This window comes from Micromesistius poutassou (genome assembly GCF_964030765.1).
Source record: "Micromesistius poutassou genome assembly, chromosome: 11".
Classification (NCBI taxonomy): domain Eukaryota; kingdom Metazoa; phylum Chordata; class Actinopteri; order Gadiformes; family Gadidae; genus Micromesistius; species Micromesistius poutassou.
Genome location: NC_140281.1, coordinates 9,783,472 through 9,796,407, shown reverse-complemented (window position 1 = coordinate 9,796,407; position 12,936 = coordinate 9,783,472). Strand labels below are relative to the sequence as shown.

General features: G+C 48.6%; 1 protein-coding gene and 1 pseudogene across 2 annotated transcripts; one reads left to right on the top strand and one right to left on the bottom strand.

Annotated features, from left to right (window-relative positions):
* Positions 1-244: 244 nt before the first annotated feature.
* On the top strand, positions 245-2,625 carry amer2 (APC membrane recruitment protein 2; the record flags this gene model as incomplete). Its single annotated transcript, XM_084474907.1, has 2 exons — positions 245-690; positions 787-2,625. The coding sequence occupies exons 1-2, from the start codon at positions 439-441 to the stop codon at positions 2,623-2,625; spliced, it is 2,091 nt and encodes a 696-aa protein (XP_084331033.1). The 5' UTR covers positions 245-438.
* A 7,864-nt stretch (positions 2,626-10,489) lies between these two features.
* Positions 10,490-12,319, bottom strand: LOC311355171 (beta-1,4-galactosyltransferase 1 pseudogene; annotated as a pseudogene). Its single transcript has 2 exons — positions 11,966-12,319; positions 10,490-11,155 (listed from the first exon to the last, which is right to left on the bottom strand). The product of its transcript is annotated as a beta-1,4-galactosyltransferase 1 pseudogene (transcript).
* Positions 12,320-12,936: the final 617 nt, after the last annotated feature.

The following is a 12,936-nucleotide window of genomic DNA, read 5'->3' as shown; positions in this document are numbered from 1 at the left end:
ACTGAGGGGAGGAATAGAGGGAGGCAGGGAGAGAAAAGCAGCAGGCAGGCGTTAGAGCAAGCCAGAGTGGGAGTGAAAGAGCACCAGACTACAGGGCTGAAAGAAAGACAGCGAGAGAGAGAGAGAGAGAGAGAGAGAGAGAGAGAGAGAGAGAGAGAGCAAGAGAGAGAGAGAGAGAGAGAGAGAGCAAGAGAGAGAGAGCGAGAGAGAGCGAGAGAGAGGGGGAGAGAGGGAGAAGGAACGAGACAGAGGCAGCGGCAGCAAATGAGAGAAAGAGAGGGAGCACGCGCGTGTGCGAGAGAGAGAGAGAGAGACAGAGTGTGTGTGTGTGTGTGTGTGTGTGTGCACTGCACAGATCGAAACCAGAACAGAGAAGGAGTGTCCCGTGTGTGCGTGAGTGAGTGTGTGGGAGCGATCAAGCGGTCGGAGTGCTAGATAATGGAGGTGCAGTCGGAGTGCGGGGAGCCTCCCGCTGACCCCCAGCCCACGGGGAAGATCAACAAAGCCGCCTTCAAGCTCTTCGGCAAGCGACGCTCCGGTGCGGGGATGGCCGGCTTCTTCTCCTTCAGGAACAAAGGAGCCGTGAGCAACGGGAATCCTTCCTCCTCCGAGAACGGCCACGGATCAGCGGCGGCAACGACGGGAACGGCGGGAACGGCGTCAGCGGAATCAGTGCCCCCTGCGGAGCTGGTACGGAGCAAGACCCATGACGGGCTCCCCATGGGGTCCGACGGCCAGGGCAGCCGAGAGGCTCTGGGGCGAGGAGGACGAGGAGGAGGAGGAGGAGGAGGAGGAGGAGGGGGACGAGGAGTCGGCGGGGGGAGCCTGGAGGCCGTGCCCGTACGGTCGCTCAGCAAGTCCTTCAGCTTCTTCTCCTTCCTCCGCCGCGGCAGCCTGAGGACGGCCGAGAGCGGGGGGGCGGGGCTGGCCCGGCGGGGGCGGGGACTGAAGGGGCTGTTCAGCAGCATGCGCTGGAGACGGGGTCGGGATAGGACGAGCGAGGCGGAGGGGGCCGGCGGCGGTGAGGTGGCGGCGGCGGCGGCGGTGGCGGCGCAGGCGGACGAGGCCCGGGCGGTGGAGGTCGCCCAGGTGGAGCAGGGAGCGGACGTCACCCTGACCCTGGAACCCCTGCCTCACCGGGCCCCCGAGGACGCCTCGGGCCCCGAGCCGTGTGGCCGCCCCCGCCGGACCCGCGACTCCTCTCCCGGCAGCGCCTCGCCGCAGTACGCCGCCTCTGTGAACGACGCCGGCGCCGACTCCTCCAGCCCCGCCTTCCCCTACACGCCCACAGACTCGCCGCTGCACGAGCTCCTCGGTCCCAAGGCCAGAGCCGGCTCCGATGGCGGCGGAGGCGGCGGCGGCGGCGGCGCGTCGCTCGCCACGCCGCAGCTGGAGCGCTGCTGCGGAGCGGCCGACCCGCCGTCGGTGGACCGGCTCTGCTCGCTGCTCTTCACCGACGTCACCTCGCTGAAGAGCTTCGACTCGCTCACCGGCTGCGGGGACATCATCGCCGACACCGAGGAGGAGGTGCTGAGCGGGGCCAACGGCGGCAGCGGCACCAGCAGCAGCAGCAGCGGCGGCGGCGGCGGTGCCGGCGGTGCCGGCACGGAGGAAGGAGCAAAGGGCAGGAGAACGGCGCCCACCTCTCAGGGATCTCCGGCCAGGCGCCCGCTGCCCTCTTCCCAGTTGACCCGCTCCTCCTTCTCCTCCGTCGTCGCCGGCTCGGCGCCGCTGCCCTCGCTGCCGGCCCGGGCGCAGATCTCCCCCCCGCAGCCGGAGCACGTGACGGGCAGCGGGGTGGTCGCCTACATGGGCGGAGGGGAGGAGATGGCCAGCCCGGAAGGGGTGGACGACGCAGACATGCAGGGGCTGTGGCACATGCTGCCCTCCACCGGGGACAACTCCCCGGCGCTTCCCAGACCCCACCAGGGGGCCACGACCGCGCCGTCCGTCAGGGACCGCAAGACCCCCCAAGTGAAGACGCTGGGTCTCAGCAAGATCCCCGTGGTGGGAGCGGCAGGGAGCCGCGCCGCGGCGAAGCCCCCCGCCGCTCACCATCACACGTACGGCTCCCGCCAGCCCACCTCGCCGGGCGAGAAGGAGCTGCTCAGCGACGAGGGCTACTGGGACACGCCCAGCGCCACGCCCACCGCCACGCCGGTCGACGAGGGCATCCAGCGGAGCGAGAGGATCATCCTGTCGCGGGACAGCTGCTCAGGGGACCACCTCTACGACCTCTACAATGACCCGGAGGAGGAGGGCAAGGAGGACGACCTGTCCAGCACGCCGTCCCCCTCCACCGAGCATAAACTCAGCCCCTCCTCGCAGACCACCCCGCCGTCGTCCTCCTCATCGCCGCCGTCCTTCCGCTCGCTGAAGGGGAGCGCCAGCCTGCCCCGGGACTCCAAGATCCCCCTGAGCGTCCGACAGTCCCCGCCGCCGCCGCCGCACTCCGTCAGCCAATCGTCTCTCCCCTCCGTCCTGGAAGCCAGCGCCGCGCAACCAAAGACCCAGGCTGCTCCCCCCCCCGCGCGCACGAGAATCCCCGTGTCCAAAGTGCCCGTACGGCGCTCCGGACAGAACAAACCAGGAAGCGCTTCCAGAGGTACCGCCCACAGGAAGTAGTTTGCCTCAACGGGAGCCGTTGTCCCGCCCCTCTCTGGACCTACATTTATATATCTCTAGACCGCTGTTGTGGCCGGGGCCAAGTGTTTTCCCCAGACGAGGAAAATGTTGAGCTCCGGAGTAAACGGCCAATAAATTCCTCAAACATCCTGAAAAAATAAGCTGTTCCCAAATGTTTTGGGTCACGTCCGTCTCTAGGAGCCTCTCAAGTTTTTTTTTTCTACTTCACTTGTGAAAGTCACAGGTACATGCCAAAAACTGGTCTATGAGCATTTGTTTAAAAACCCTGGGAGCTTTAGAGGTTAACTCTTGACAATCCGCTGACTTGGAGGTACCCTCAACCGAATGGAAGAGCTATTTTGATTTGCTATCTCCATTTCCAGGCAATTCTTTTTTTTCCATAGTTTACTGCACCTTTTTCTCTCCCGTATTTTTTTTACGACTTTTGCGGGACACGGCTTGATTTGTGGACTAGGGCCTGATCAAATTGAGGTTGTTCATTTGTCATTTGAACTGTAACAAATTACCTGCTAACCCTCTGATATTATAGATCCAACTTCTGTTTGCAATCCTCTTTTCATAAAACAGTCCCAACTGATTTACTGGGTTTTTGAATGTTTTTTGAATGGCAATATATAGTTCTTTTTTGAAGTAGGTCTATCAGAGAGAATGCATACTGGCATATTAGCATACACATTACGACCTGGGAGATTCAAATATGCGGCTATCTCCCACTTCCCAGCAGGGCGTCTATCCTTGTTTGGAAGCATCCCCTGCCTTACATCTGCTGTGATATCCTTCCTCAGTGGGAGAGAAGGCTTTTCCCTGAACTGACAGATCCATCCTTTTGTTTTTGTTTTTGTTCAGTGTGGTTGTCTTGGATTGGGATCAGCCACCCGTCGGAGTAAGAGCTTGGTTTAAATCACATTGTATTGTGGGAATAAATCTGTTGGATGTCATTATCGCTTGGATGGACCACCAAGGAATTCCTGCCAATGGAAATCATTGCAATATTCAAAAACTGCACTGCTGCATTAGTACTCTGAATTGCACATACACATTAATGCACCCCTTTCCCTCCCTCGCTCTGTGTCTCCAACACTCTCTAACTCTCTGCCTCTCTAACTAGCCAAACCCCTAAGGCAACAACAGTCAGGGAAACTCCTTTAACCCTGAAGGATGCTACATTTATACACAACAACAACAACACATTATTATTCAATTTTTGGACTCTTTTGAACTCGCTTTTTGTAGCAAACCCCAAGGGACTTTCATCTCTGGGGGGGAGAATTACACTTAGAACATACTTTTGTCCTATTTAAAAATGTATTCTGGCACTGGTTTTAAACATTGTTTTTCTAGCTTCTGGCTTCTTTACTAACACTGCACGGACGTCAACTGTGAATGCACCAGCTTCCCAAGGGGCTTTTCCCCCGGATAGGAGGGAATCTGTATCCCTTCCTTTCAAATGTAATGTCAGTTGATCTATAGGTGTTGGCCCAACATTCAGACTAACTCAGTGTTGTAGATTGAAACCATTTTAAGATCAGGACATTGTAATGTGGTTACAGATGAACGTGGACCCTGGGAACAAATTGGTTGTAGTAAACCACATTTAACTTGGTTCTTTCTATATGTATTCTTTCCAATCTGCCTCAAAATCTATGCCGGAAAACACACACACACACACACACACCGATTCACTCACACTTCCCTCCTCCCTGCATCCGTATCGTCAGTATTCCACCTCTTTATTTGAAAGAACAAGTTTCTTCCACTTTGATTTGAAAGAACACCAGAGATGTGTGTGAGATTTGAATGTAGGTTGACATTACTGTAGACAACAGCGTTGTTTTTCTTGAAGACCCTCTCTTTGTGGGCGGGAGTGGCAGTTTGTTTTATTGATCTATTTTGGAACAAGACAAACTGCTGTGTATAGCCTTACTAAGCACTGACTGTTTCAAATTAACTGTTGGGTGCTGTGCCTGAGAAAGGCCTTTGTAAGCCATTCAGTGATGTAACCAGAGGATACAGAGTCGTTTCCATCTCTTTTCACCTCTATTGCAATTTCTTCCTTCTTCAAGATATCTGATCAATGGAAACAATCTACTGTGCAGGTCTATCTGACATGATCAAGTTCTACCAGTTCACATGATATAACTGGTAGTATCCTTATACACTTCTGGAGAATCAGATCATGTCAGGCTCTTAATGTGTTAGGCAAGAACTTCATCTGATCTCAACCTTGAAGTTTTACTTTTTATTTAGAAAATGATGGTTATGGTATAACTGTGGACACCTTTCACTGTATAATCAGTTTTTTCTGTATTTGTTTTTAACTTTTCAAGTATTTGTTAACACTTTACAACAAGGGTACAGTCATACGGTACATTAAGTTAACCATTAATTTACACTAGTTAAGCAGTAATCAGCATGATAATATAGGGTAAGGGTTAGCATTAACCGTTAACTAATGTATAAATTAATACCTTAGTTAACATGAACAACATAAGAAAATGTTTACTTGACAAATAAGCTAACTGTTGGTTAATGATTATTACTGCATTTACTCATTTAAATTTATGGTTAATTACCCTTATTGTAAAGTGGAATGTAAGTATTTATGAACCTGGGCCACTGGAATGATGCACATTTTCTTCTAAATGTGTGTGTGTGTGTGTGTTATTTTGTTTTGTTTGCTGTTGAGAGTGGAAATCATTCCGTTTTCTGATATTTAATAAATAAACTCCTTTGTTTGTGCTGAAAAACCAACCCACCCCAGACTCTTTATGAGCACACAGTCCATCTAAATAGTGAGTACAACAAAGGACTCATATTCAAACATATTATTAATAATATTATTAATTTGCATAGACATCCACATAAATTCTAACACAAACACACACAATCCGCTCCTGGTTCCTCTCTATACATGGATTACATCTCTGAAGCAAGGGGGGTTGGGTGGGAAAAAAGGAGAGAGAGAGAGAGCGAGAAAGAGAGAGAGAGAGAGAGAGAAAGAGAGACCAAGAGAGACAGAGAGAGACAGAGACACAGAGAGAGAGTGAGAGAGGGGCACAGAGTGAGAGACAGAGAGCGAGCGCGAGAGAGAGACAGAGAGACAGAGAGAGACAGAGAGAGAGAGACAGAGACAAGGGAGACTGATGCCTTTTGTTGACGTGCTGTAGTGTGGTGGCTCCCTATTGTGGCTCAGTTTCCCCCTGGAGACTGTGGCCATGGTCTACTGGTCCTCTGAAACAGATCAGGTCATAACACAGCCTATTGATAGTCTGGCATCGACGAAGAAGGACACATGATGAATGTGCTGCTGCCTGCGGTGCGCGCTGGTCCGCACCGGAGAGGAGGCGTGAGTGTTTACAGCCGGCCCAGCAACAAAGAGCAGTTGCGCACAACGTTGCGTGACTCACAGTGTTTCAAGCTGTGTAAGCTTGTGTGTGTGTGTTTTTTTTCTAGTTAAGTGTCTGCTTATGAGTTGGCTGAATATGAACAGGGGCCTAGGGCTTTGTCATGTTAAACAGGACTCGCATGTTGATGTGGTGCGCATATATAATTTGCCCGGGGGAGAGGGTGTCCATCTGTCGCGTTGCCAGGTATTGGGTTTGGTGCAGGGCAAAAAAGGGAAAACAAATCATTCTAATAGTATCTCTCTCTCTTGCACTCTCCTGCTTGCTCTCTCTCTCTCTCTCTCTCTCTCTCTCTGTCTCCCTCTGTCTCTCGCTCACAGAGGTTAAAAGCCTTACATAATATGGTAACATCCCGGTGCCCACATGTCAGAAGAGGTGACGCTGAGGGGAGGGGGGGGGGGGGGGGGGACTAGGGTCTGACCATGTATTTGGGGGAGGGGTGAGCTTGAAGCGTGTGCATGTGTGTGTGTCTGCGCACGCATTGGATGCTGTGGCAGTGAATTGGCATATAAGTCTAGGGTTAGAGTCTAGTCTAACCGAGTCTGTATTTATGTGTGTGTGTGCGTGTGTTTGTGCTATGTGTGTTTGTGTTATGTATGTTTGTATGTGTGTGTGTATGTGTGAGAGAGAGAGAGAGTGTGTGTGTGTGTGTGTGTGTATATGTGTGTATGTTTGTGTGTTGTTGCTATCTGTGTGTGTATGTGTGTGTGTGTGTGTGTGTGTGTGTGTGTGTGTGTGTGTGTGTGTGTGTGTGTGCGTGTGTGTGTGTTTGTGTGTAGGGTATTGACTGTGCAACACAACAAAGTCACCATACAAACCAGTGAATAAGGGACAGGGGGTGGGAAGCAAACGAAAGAGGGGCACAGAAATACGGGGGAGGGGGGGTCGGCTATGTGAATAAAAAGGATTCATTGTGAATGTGAAGTCGCTTGTCTTGATGCAATCTCCAAATGTTGAACTAAGCTAAGAAGTCAATTACTGTGTGTGTGTGTGTGTGTGTGTGTGTGTGTGTGTGTGTGTATATATGTGTGTGTGTGTGTGTGCGTGCGTGCGTGTGTGTGTGTGTGTTTGTATGTATGGGAGTTGTGGGGTACGGATGACAAACAAACGGGATATTTCTACATACAATAGGAAACGATTACTAATCACATTAGCCAGAGACCGTTAGCTAGTTATTGATTTCTGAGGGCACGAGAGCATATGCTCAGATGACACGATGATGCCCTCTCTCATTCAACAAAAAATCTGACGTTGGCTAGTCGCAGCGTTGGCTGGTACGATGCAATGACAGCGAGCATCCAGCCGGATGCAGAGGTTGTACCTGCTTCTGGATGGTTTGAGTGGGTGTGTGATCGGCGTAGCCCCCCAGCTCTATATCCAGAGCTGCACCCCACATTCTGCACGGCAGCTTCGCCACAATCCCGTTCCCATGGTAACTCCACTAGGTCAACCAATGAAAAGAGGGGGCTGGGCCAGAGGGCGGGGGTAATGTGGGTGTGTGGGTGTGTGTGTTTGGAGGGGGGAAGGGGGGGGGGTGCTGTTGCTGACACATGTGCACGCGATGTGAAGGGAGTTATGGTGTGTTCCAGATGCCTTGGACACCAGCCTTCCGAGTAGCACTTGTGACGTCATTTCCTGTCTCGTAGCACTTATAGCGTTCCCGTTAGTCTTTGTGATCGTGTCATGTCATTGGCTAGTCATTGATATTGTTAGCTACATTAGCCTCTTTAGCAAACCAGCTCGAAAACAAACAACACAACTTTACATTGTATTACACGCACAGCAAGACCGTGCAATGCATAAATTGGTGACCGGAATAAAGTAGCAATATTATCAAGTGTGTAAGAGGATTTAAAGTCGACATTAAAATGACCAACGTGGTACAAATACAAAGAAAATAAATCTCTTTACGGGCGCAGCCATTTTTGTTGTTGAATCGCCTCACTGAACTCTGTATACTCTCAGAATTCTGAGAGGGACCGACCAAAAGGGGGGCGTGCCTCCATGAAATTCAGAAAGAAAGCTGGGAGATTTCCCCACTTGCAACTCGGAAGGCTGGTGTCCGAGGCATCTGGAACACACCATCAGCCCTGACCCTAATGATGAGTTATTTTAGCACCTCATGAGTTATTTTACCCCCCCCCCCCCCCCCCCCCCCTGAGACCCCCCTTATAGCTCTCCTCTTTCCTCTTTGCTTACCCTCTAAGTCTTAGTGAATCCTCAGCACAATGATGGCAGAACAGCTCTGTCCTGAGCAGGGCTCTGTGAGTACTCCTGCTTGTCAATAATTCATCATCAAAAAAAACATGCAACATACTGCGATTGTGAGCTATGGCTGCCAGGGAACAGCTCATAATACCTTGGTGTGGGGTCAAAGCTTGCATTTGGTGATAATAAAGAGGCATCAAAAGAAAATGTATGTTAATAGAACGACAACGTGGATATTTAAAAGGAGCATACCATGATGCAATAAATAAATGAATAAATAAATATATATATAAATAAATTATATATATATATATTTGTCTTCGTCATTTGAATGGCTCTTTATTGTGTCATAATTTCTGGCCAGGGTTAAGGTATGTGGATCACTGATGGCGATAGTTTGTTATCTGGCCCACCTCTTCAGTGGGCCAGAGAAATTCATAAAAGCATAATTCCAACTTGATTCTTAATGCTAAAAAATAATCAACACATATCGTGGGAGCAGGGTATTTAGCCACATAGGAGGCACTGGGCAGCGTGATGATGAGGTAGGAAGAACTATAGACATGGAACAACAGCGGCATCTTGAGGCCAGTTAATAACGGTACCACCTATATAGGCCTAGATTGACTAGTACTAGACTGCCATTTAAAGATTTGACCATGGATGTATTGTGTATTTTATATTTTGTCCAAAAATTATATTAGTAAAATATTGAACAGACGCCTTAATCAAAGCAACCTACTGCTGCAAACTCGTAGGTTGTATTTATTACAGCTTTTCATATAACTTGTTTAAGGTTGCTAAACCGGTACAATGACATTCCTTGAGGAAACTCGTTTTACATACGCAAGAGATACACAATTGGTGTCGTGTGATGAATAGGCCTACATTGAAAGACAAATACAATCACCATCCCCAGGATACTAAGGTATCCTAGAGGTATCCTAAAAAGTGCATACATAATTCAATCAAATGCTGCTTGACTTTGTTCCTTTCAAGAAGCACAATGTCTTTAATGGTTTCGTCTTTATTTTATTTTATTGACAGTAGGTGCTTTGAGGCGTTTAACCACAACCTATCATTCAAACATGCAAAACAAAGAAACATGAAACAAATTGGCAACACTGACACCAGAACAATTACAATTTGGCACAGAACTTCACTTCAAAAGCAGTAGGCCTACAATCCACACAAGAGTGTATTTTAAAGTGTGGTTAAACACTACTAGATCATAGTGTTTTGATTTCTGGAAAATGGGTTGGCAGTTACAAGGTTATTGCTGCTGATACTTGTTTGTGGTGTCAGAAACATTTTACAAAATAAAAGTAAATGATTTAAATATTCCTAACATATAACATACACACACATGCAGGCCGCATGACTTTCCCATGTTTCCTATTGAATCATCTACATGATCCGTCCAAACCATTTTCCTTTAGCAAACTACTACTTGTTTGCTGATGCAACGTCTGCAAACCTTATAGGTCTTCAGGGGCTAGAGAAACTAAAGCACTGTGACTATCTACAGGCTAGTATAGCAGAAGCTGCTGCTGTTGATGGTTATTCTTATCTAAGTTTAACCACCCAACTACTATGTCATATCTTGTTTCAACAGGAAGCACACTTATTTATGCCTATAGATCTGATTGTCAATAGCAACGTGGCAAGAGAAACATCAGCCAATGCGCACATTTCAATTAGTAAAGGATTCCTTAAAGACATGGTAATACATTTTGGCTTTATATGTGTATAGAAATATAGGAATATATATTTTTTACTCTTTTAAGCAAGCATCCATGCCCTGTGAGATGAGCAAGCCATTCCAAGATTAGATTCAAATGTTGACTTTCATGACCTGGAAGTCAGTTATTAAGAAGACCATTCATGGAATGTCTTTGATGTGCAGGGCTGAAGGTTGTCTTGACCTGCTAGAGATAAGTTGGCCTATGACTTATGTTCCAGTTGACACACCCCTTCATACGAAAAGCTTAATACAAAAGGGGAAATTCCTCCGCAACAAATTGACTCCATGTTTTTCAGACCCGGCAACAAACCTGAAAAATCTGTTCTGTAAAAAACATGGCGACGCAAAATGGCAGCCTCCGTGGAAGATCCAGAGATACCAAAAATAAATAAAGCTCTGGCTTGCAATGGCTGAACCATCATCGAAACTACGGCAGTTTAGTCTCTCTCTCTCTCTCTCTCACTCACTCACTCACTCACTCACTCACTCACTCCGGCCCATGGATGTCCACGAGGACCATAGTGTACAACTCATCCTTCTCGATCTTCACCACAGAGTATTTCAGGGAGTTGATCCCATCGCTGTCCATGGTCCTGGCCGTGTAATGCAGCTGGTCCGCGTTGCTCGGGTTCACCTCGTTGTGGACGTCCCGCAGGTGCCGCACCATCTTGTACATGCCCACCCTGGAGTCGGCCCGCGACACCGCCATGCCCTTCAGGGTGACGCGCTTGTACATGTCGTCGTCCTCGCCGCCCCAGCCCCAGTAGTTGTTGGGGAAGCCGTTGATGCGCATGTACTGCTCCCGGCTGAGGGCCACGACGCCGCCAAAGTAGTCGTTGTAGGGCAGCCTGAAGCCGAACTTGTCCATGGCCGACGCCATGTGTCGGGGCTCGCCGTGGCAACGGTAGAGGTTGCGGTCGTCCATGGGCACCAGGTCCACGTCGGAGAAGACGAAGCAGTCGTAGGCGTACTCCTTGAGGGACTCCACGTAGCCCACGTTGAGCAGCTTGGCGCGGTTGAAGGTGCCCTCGCCGTGCTGGTGGATGACGTACACGCCGTAGTCCACCTGCTGCCGCTTGAGGATGGGGTGCAGGTAGTAGAGCCAGTGCTTCAGGTGGTCCTGGCGCTTGCGGTAGGGGATGATGATGGCGACCTGGGAGTGCGAGGAGACGGCGGTGGAGGAAGGTAATGGTTAAAAAGGACTTAGGACAAGGATGTATGGAGGAATACTGCCACACACAGAAATGTTTCCAAATAGATAAGTATTCTATCTTTGGAGGGCAAATATGCTGTAAAGGCCTGGTACATGACATTGAAATGGGAACAATTTGATAAAATGTAGAATAATATTCATTCCAATATGAATATTATCGTTTTAAAATGTAACTTATACTTCATTTTAAGATCCACCACATCAAGTGTGCCACATCATTGTAAACCATATATGATACTGTACTTTTATAGTGATCTGAAAGGGCACATCCTTCAAAAACAACTGCAAAGAAAAACAAGAACCAACACAGCGTGCGTGTTCGATTGCTTTACTTAATAATAAGTGGATTCTACCTGAACATAGTGTGGTCTCTGGATGTAATGAGATTGGGTATGATTCCAGACTGCAAAGGCGAAGCGAGGACAGTCAGCAGGCAGGGCCTTGCTCGTTTGCATAGCCTCGGTACTCGCCCAAACTAATTTTTGTTTGGGTGCAGCAGCCAGCCAACGCACTCTTACTATTCAAAACATGGGTGTTAAGTTTTTACCAAGAACACCACTTCATGGCTTAGTAACATACAAGCACGCACACACACGCCAACTGTCTCAACAGGTTGGCTAGAACAACTGTATTAATAATAACAACATTAGCCTAATACTAATAATAAGGTTTTTTTGTTCTATATGCAAGAACAAAGAGTGTAGAAGTGTAAAAGCCACAACCTTAGTGCCTTTCCGGGACTTAAATTACCTTATGCTGTGAGATGCACTCCAGTGGCTGGTATCGGCCTCCCTCCTGAAGGTGTTCGCTACACACTTTCCGGACGTCGCTCATTGACCGGTTCCACTCGAACTCTATCCTGAGTGGACCCACCAGCCCGGGAGGTGTAGGCGGACAAGGAGGCAATGGAGTGCTGCCGTTCGAGATAATAAACTCTTTATGTTCAGGTGTCATACCTGCAACAGGGCTGGGTTCATCGATCCGCCGGTTACGATCTGATCGGTGGTCATGTGTATGGGAGTGATCGTGATGCAGCCAAAGTGCAATCCTACACGACACAGCCAACAACACGACGACGAGGAACAATCTAAAAAGTTTGTTCATCTTTGCGCGAAAATAAATGAGACATCTAAATAAAAATAAAAAAAGCGAAAGATGAATTGAGACAACTACCACGCCAGTCAGCCAGCTTGTGTTTGGGCTTCCTGTCCTCCCGATCACCTGGCACATGCCCGACAGGTTTTCAACTCTCTTAACAATTGGTTGTGGAGGTGGGACATTACTTGAGTGGAGGTAGGAGGAGGAGGACATTACTTCAGGCGAAGTGGTGTGTGTAAGGTAACAGATCACTTTTAGATGAATTGGTCACATCATGGCTTTCGCCTCATGGAACCAACAGGTGTGGCTATGTCGATGAAATAAAACTGTTTAGGCGATACAATAAATTCTTAAAGAAACATATATATATATATATATATATATATATATATATATATATATATATATATATATATATATATATATATGTATGTATGTATTGCCAAATATCAATGTCAGCGTTCGATTCATATTCATATTTTGAGATAAAAATACATATTATTTCATTGTCCCAAACCATGAACAGAATCCCAAATATATAGTTCCTGGTAGACCTATATTGTCGTATAGCGCCATCTACTGGTTTGGGACGGACCCGCACGCTACTGTGGACGGCCTGAACG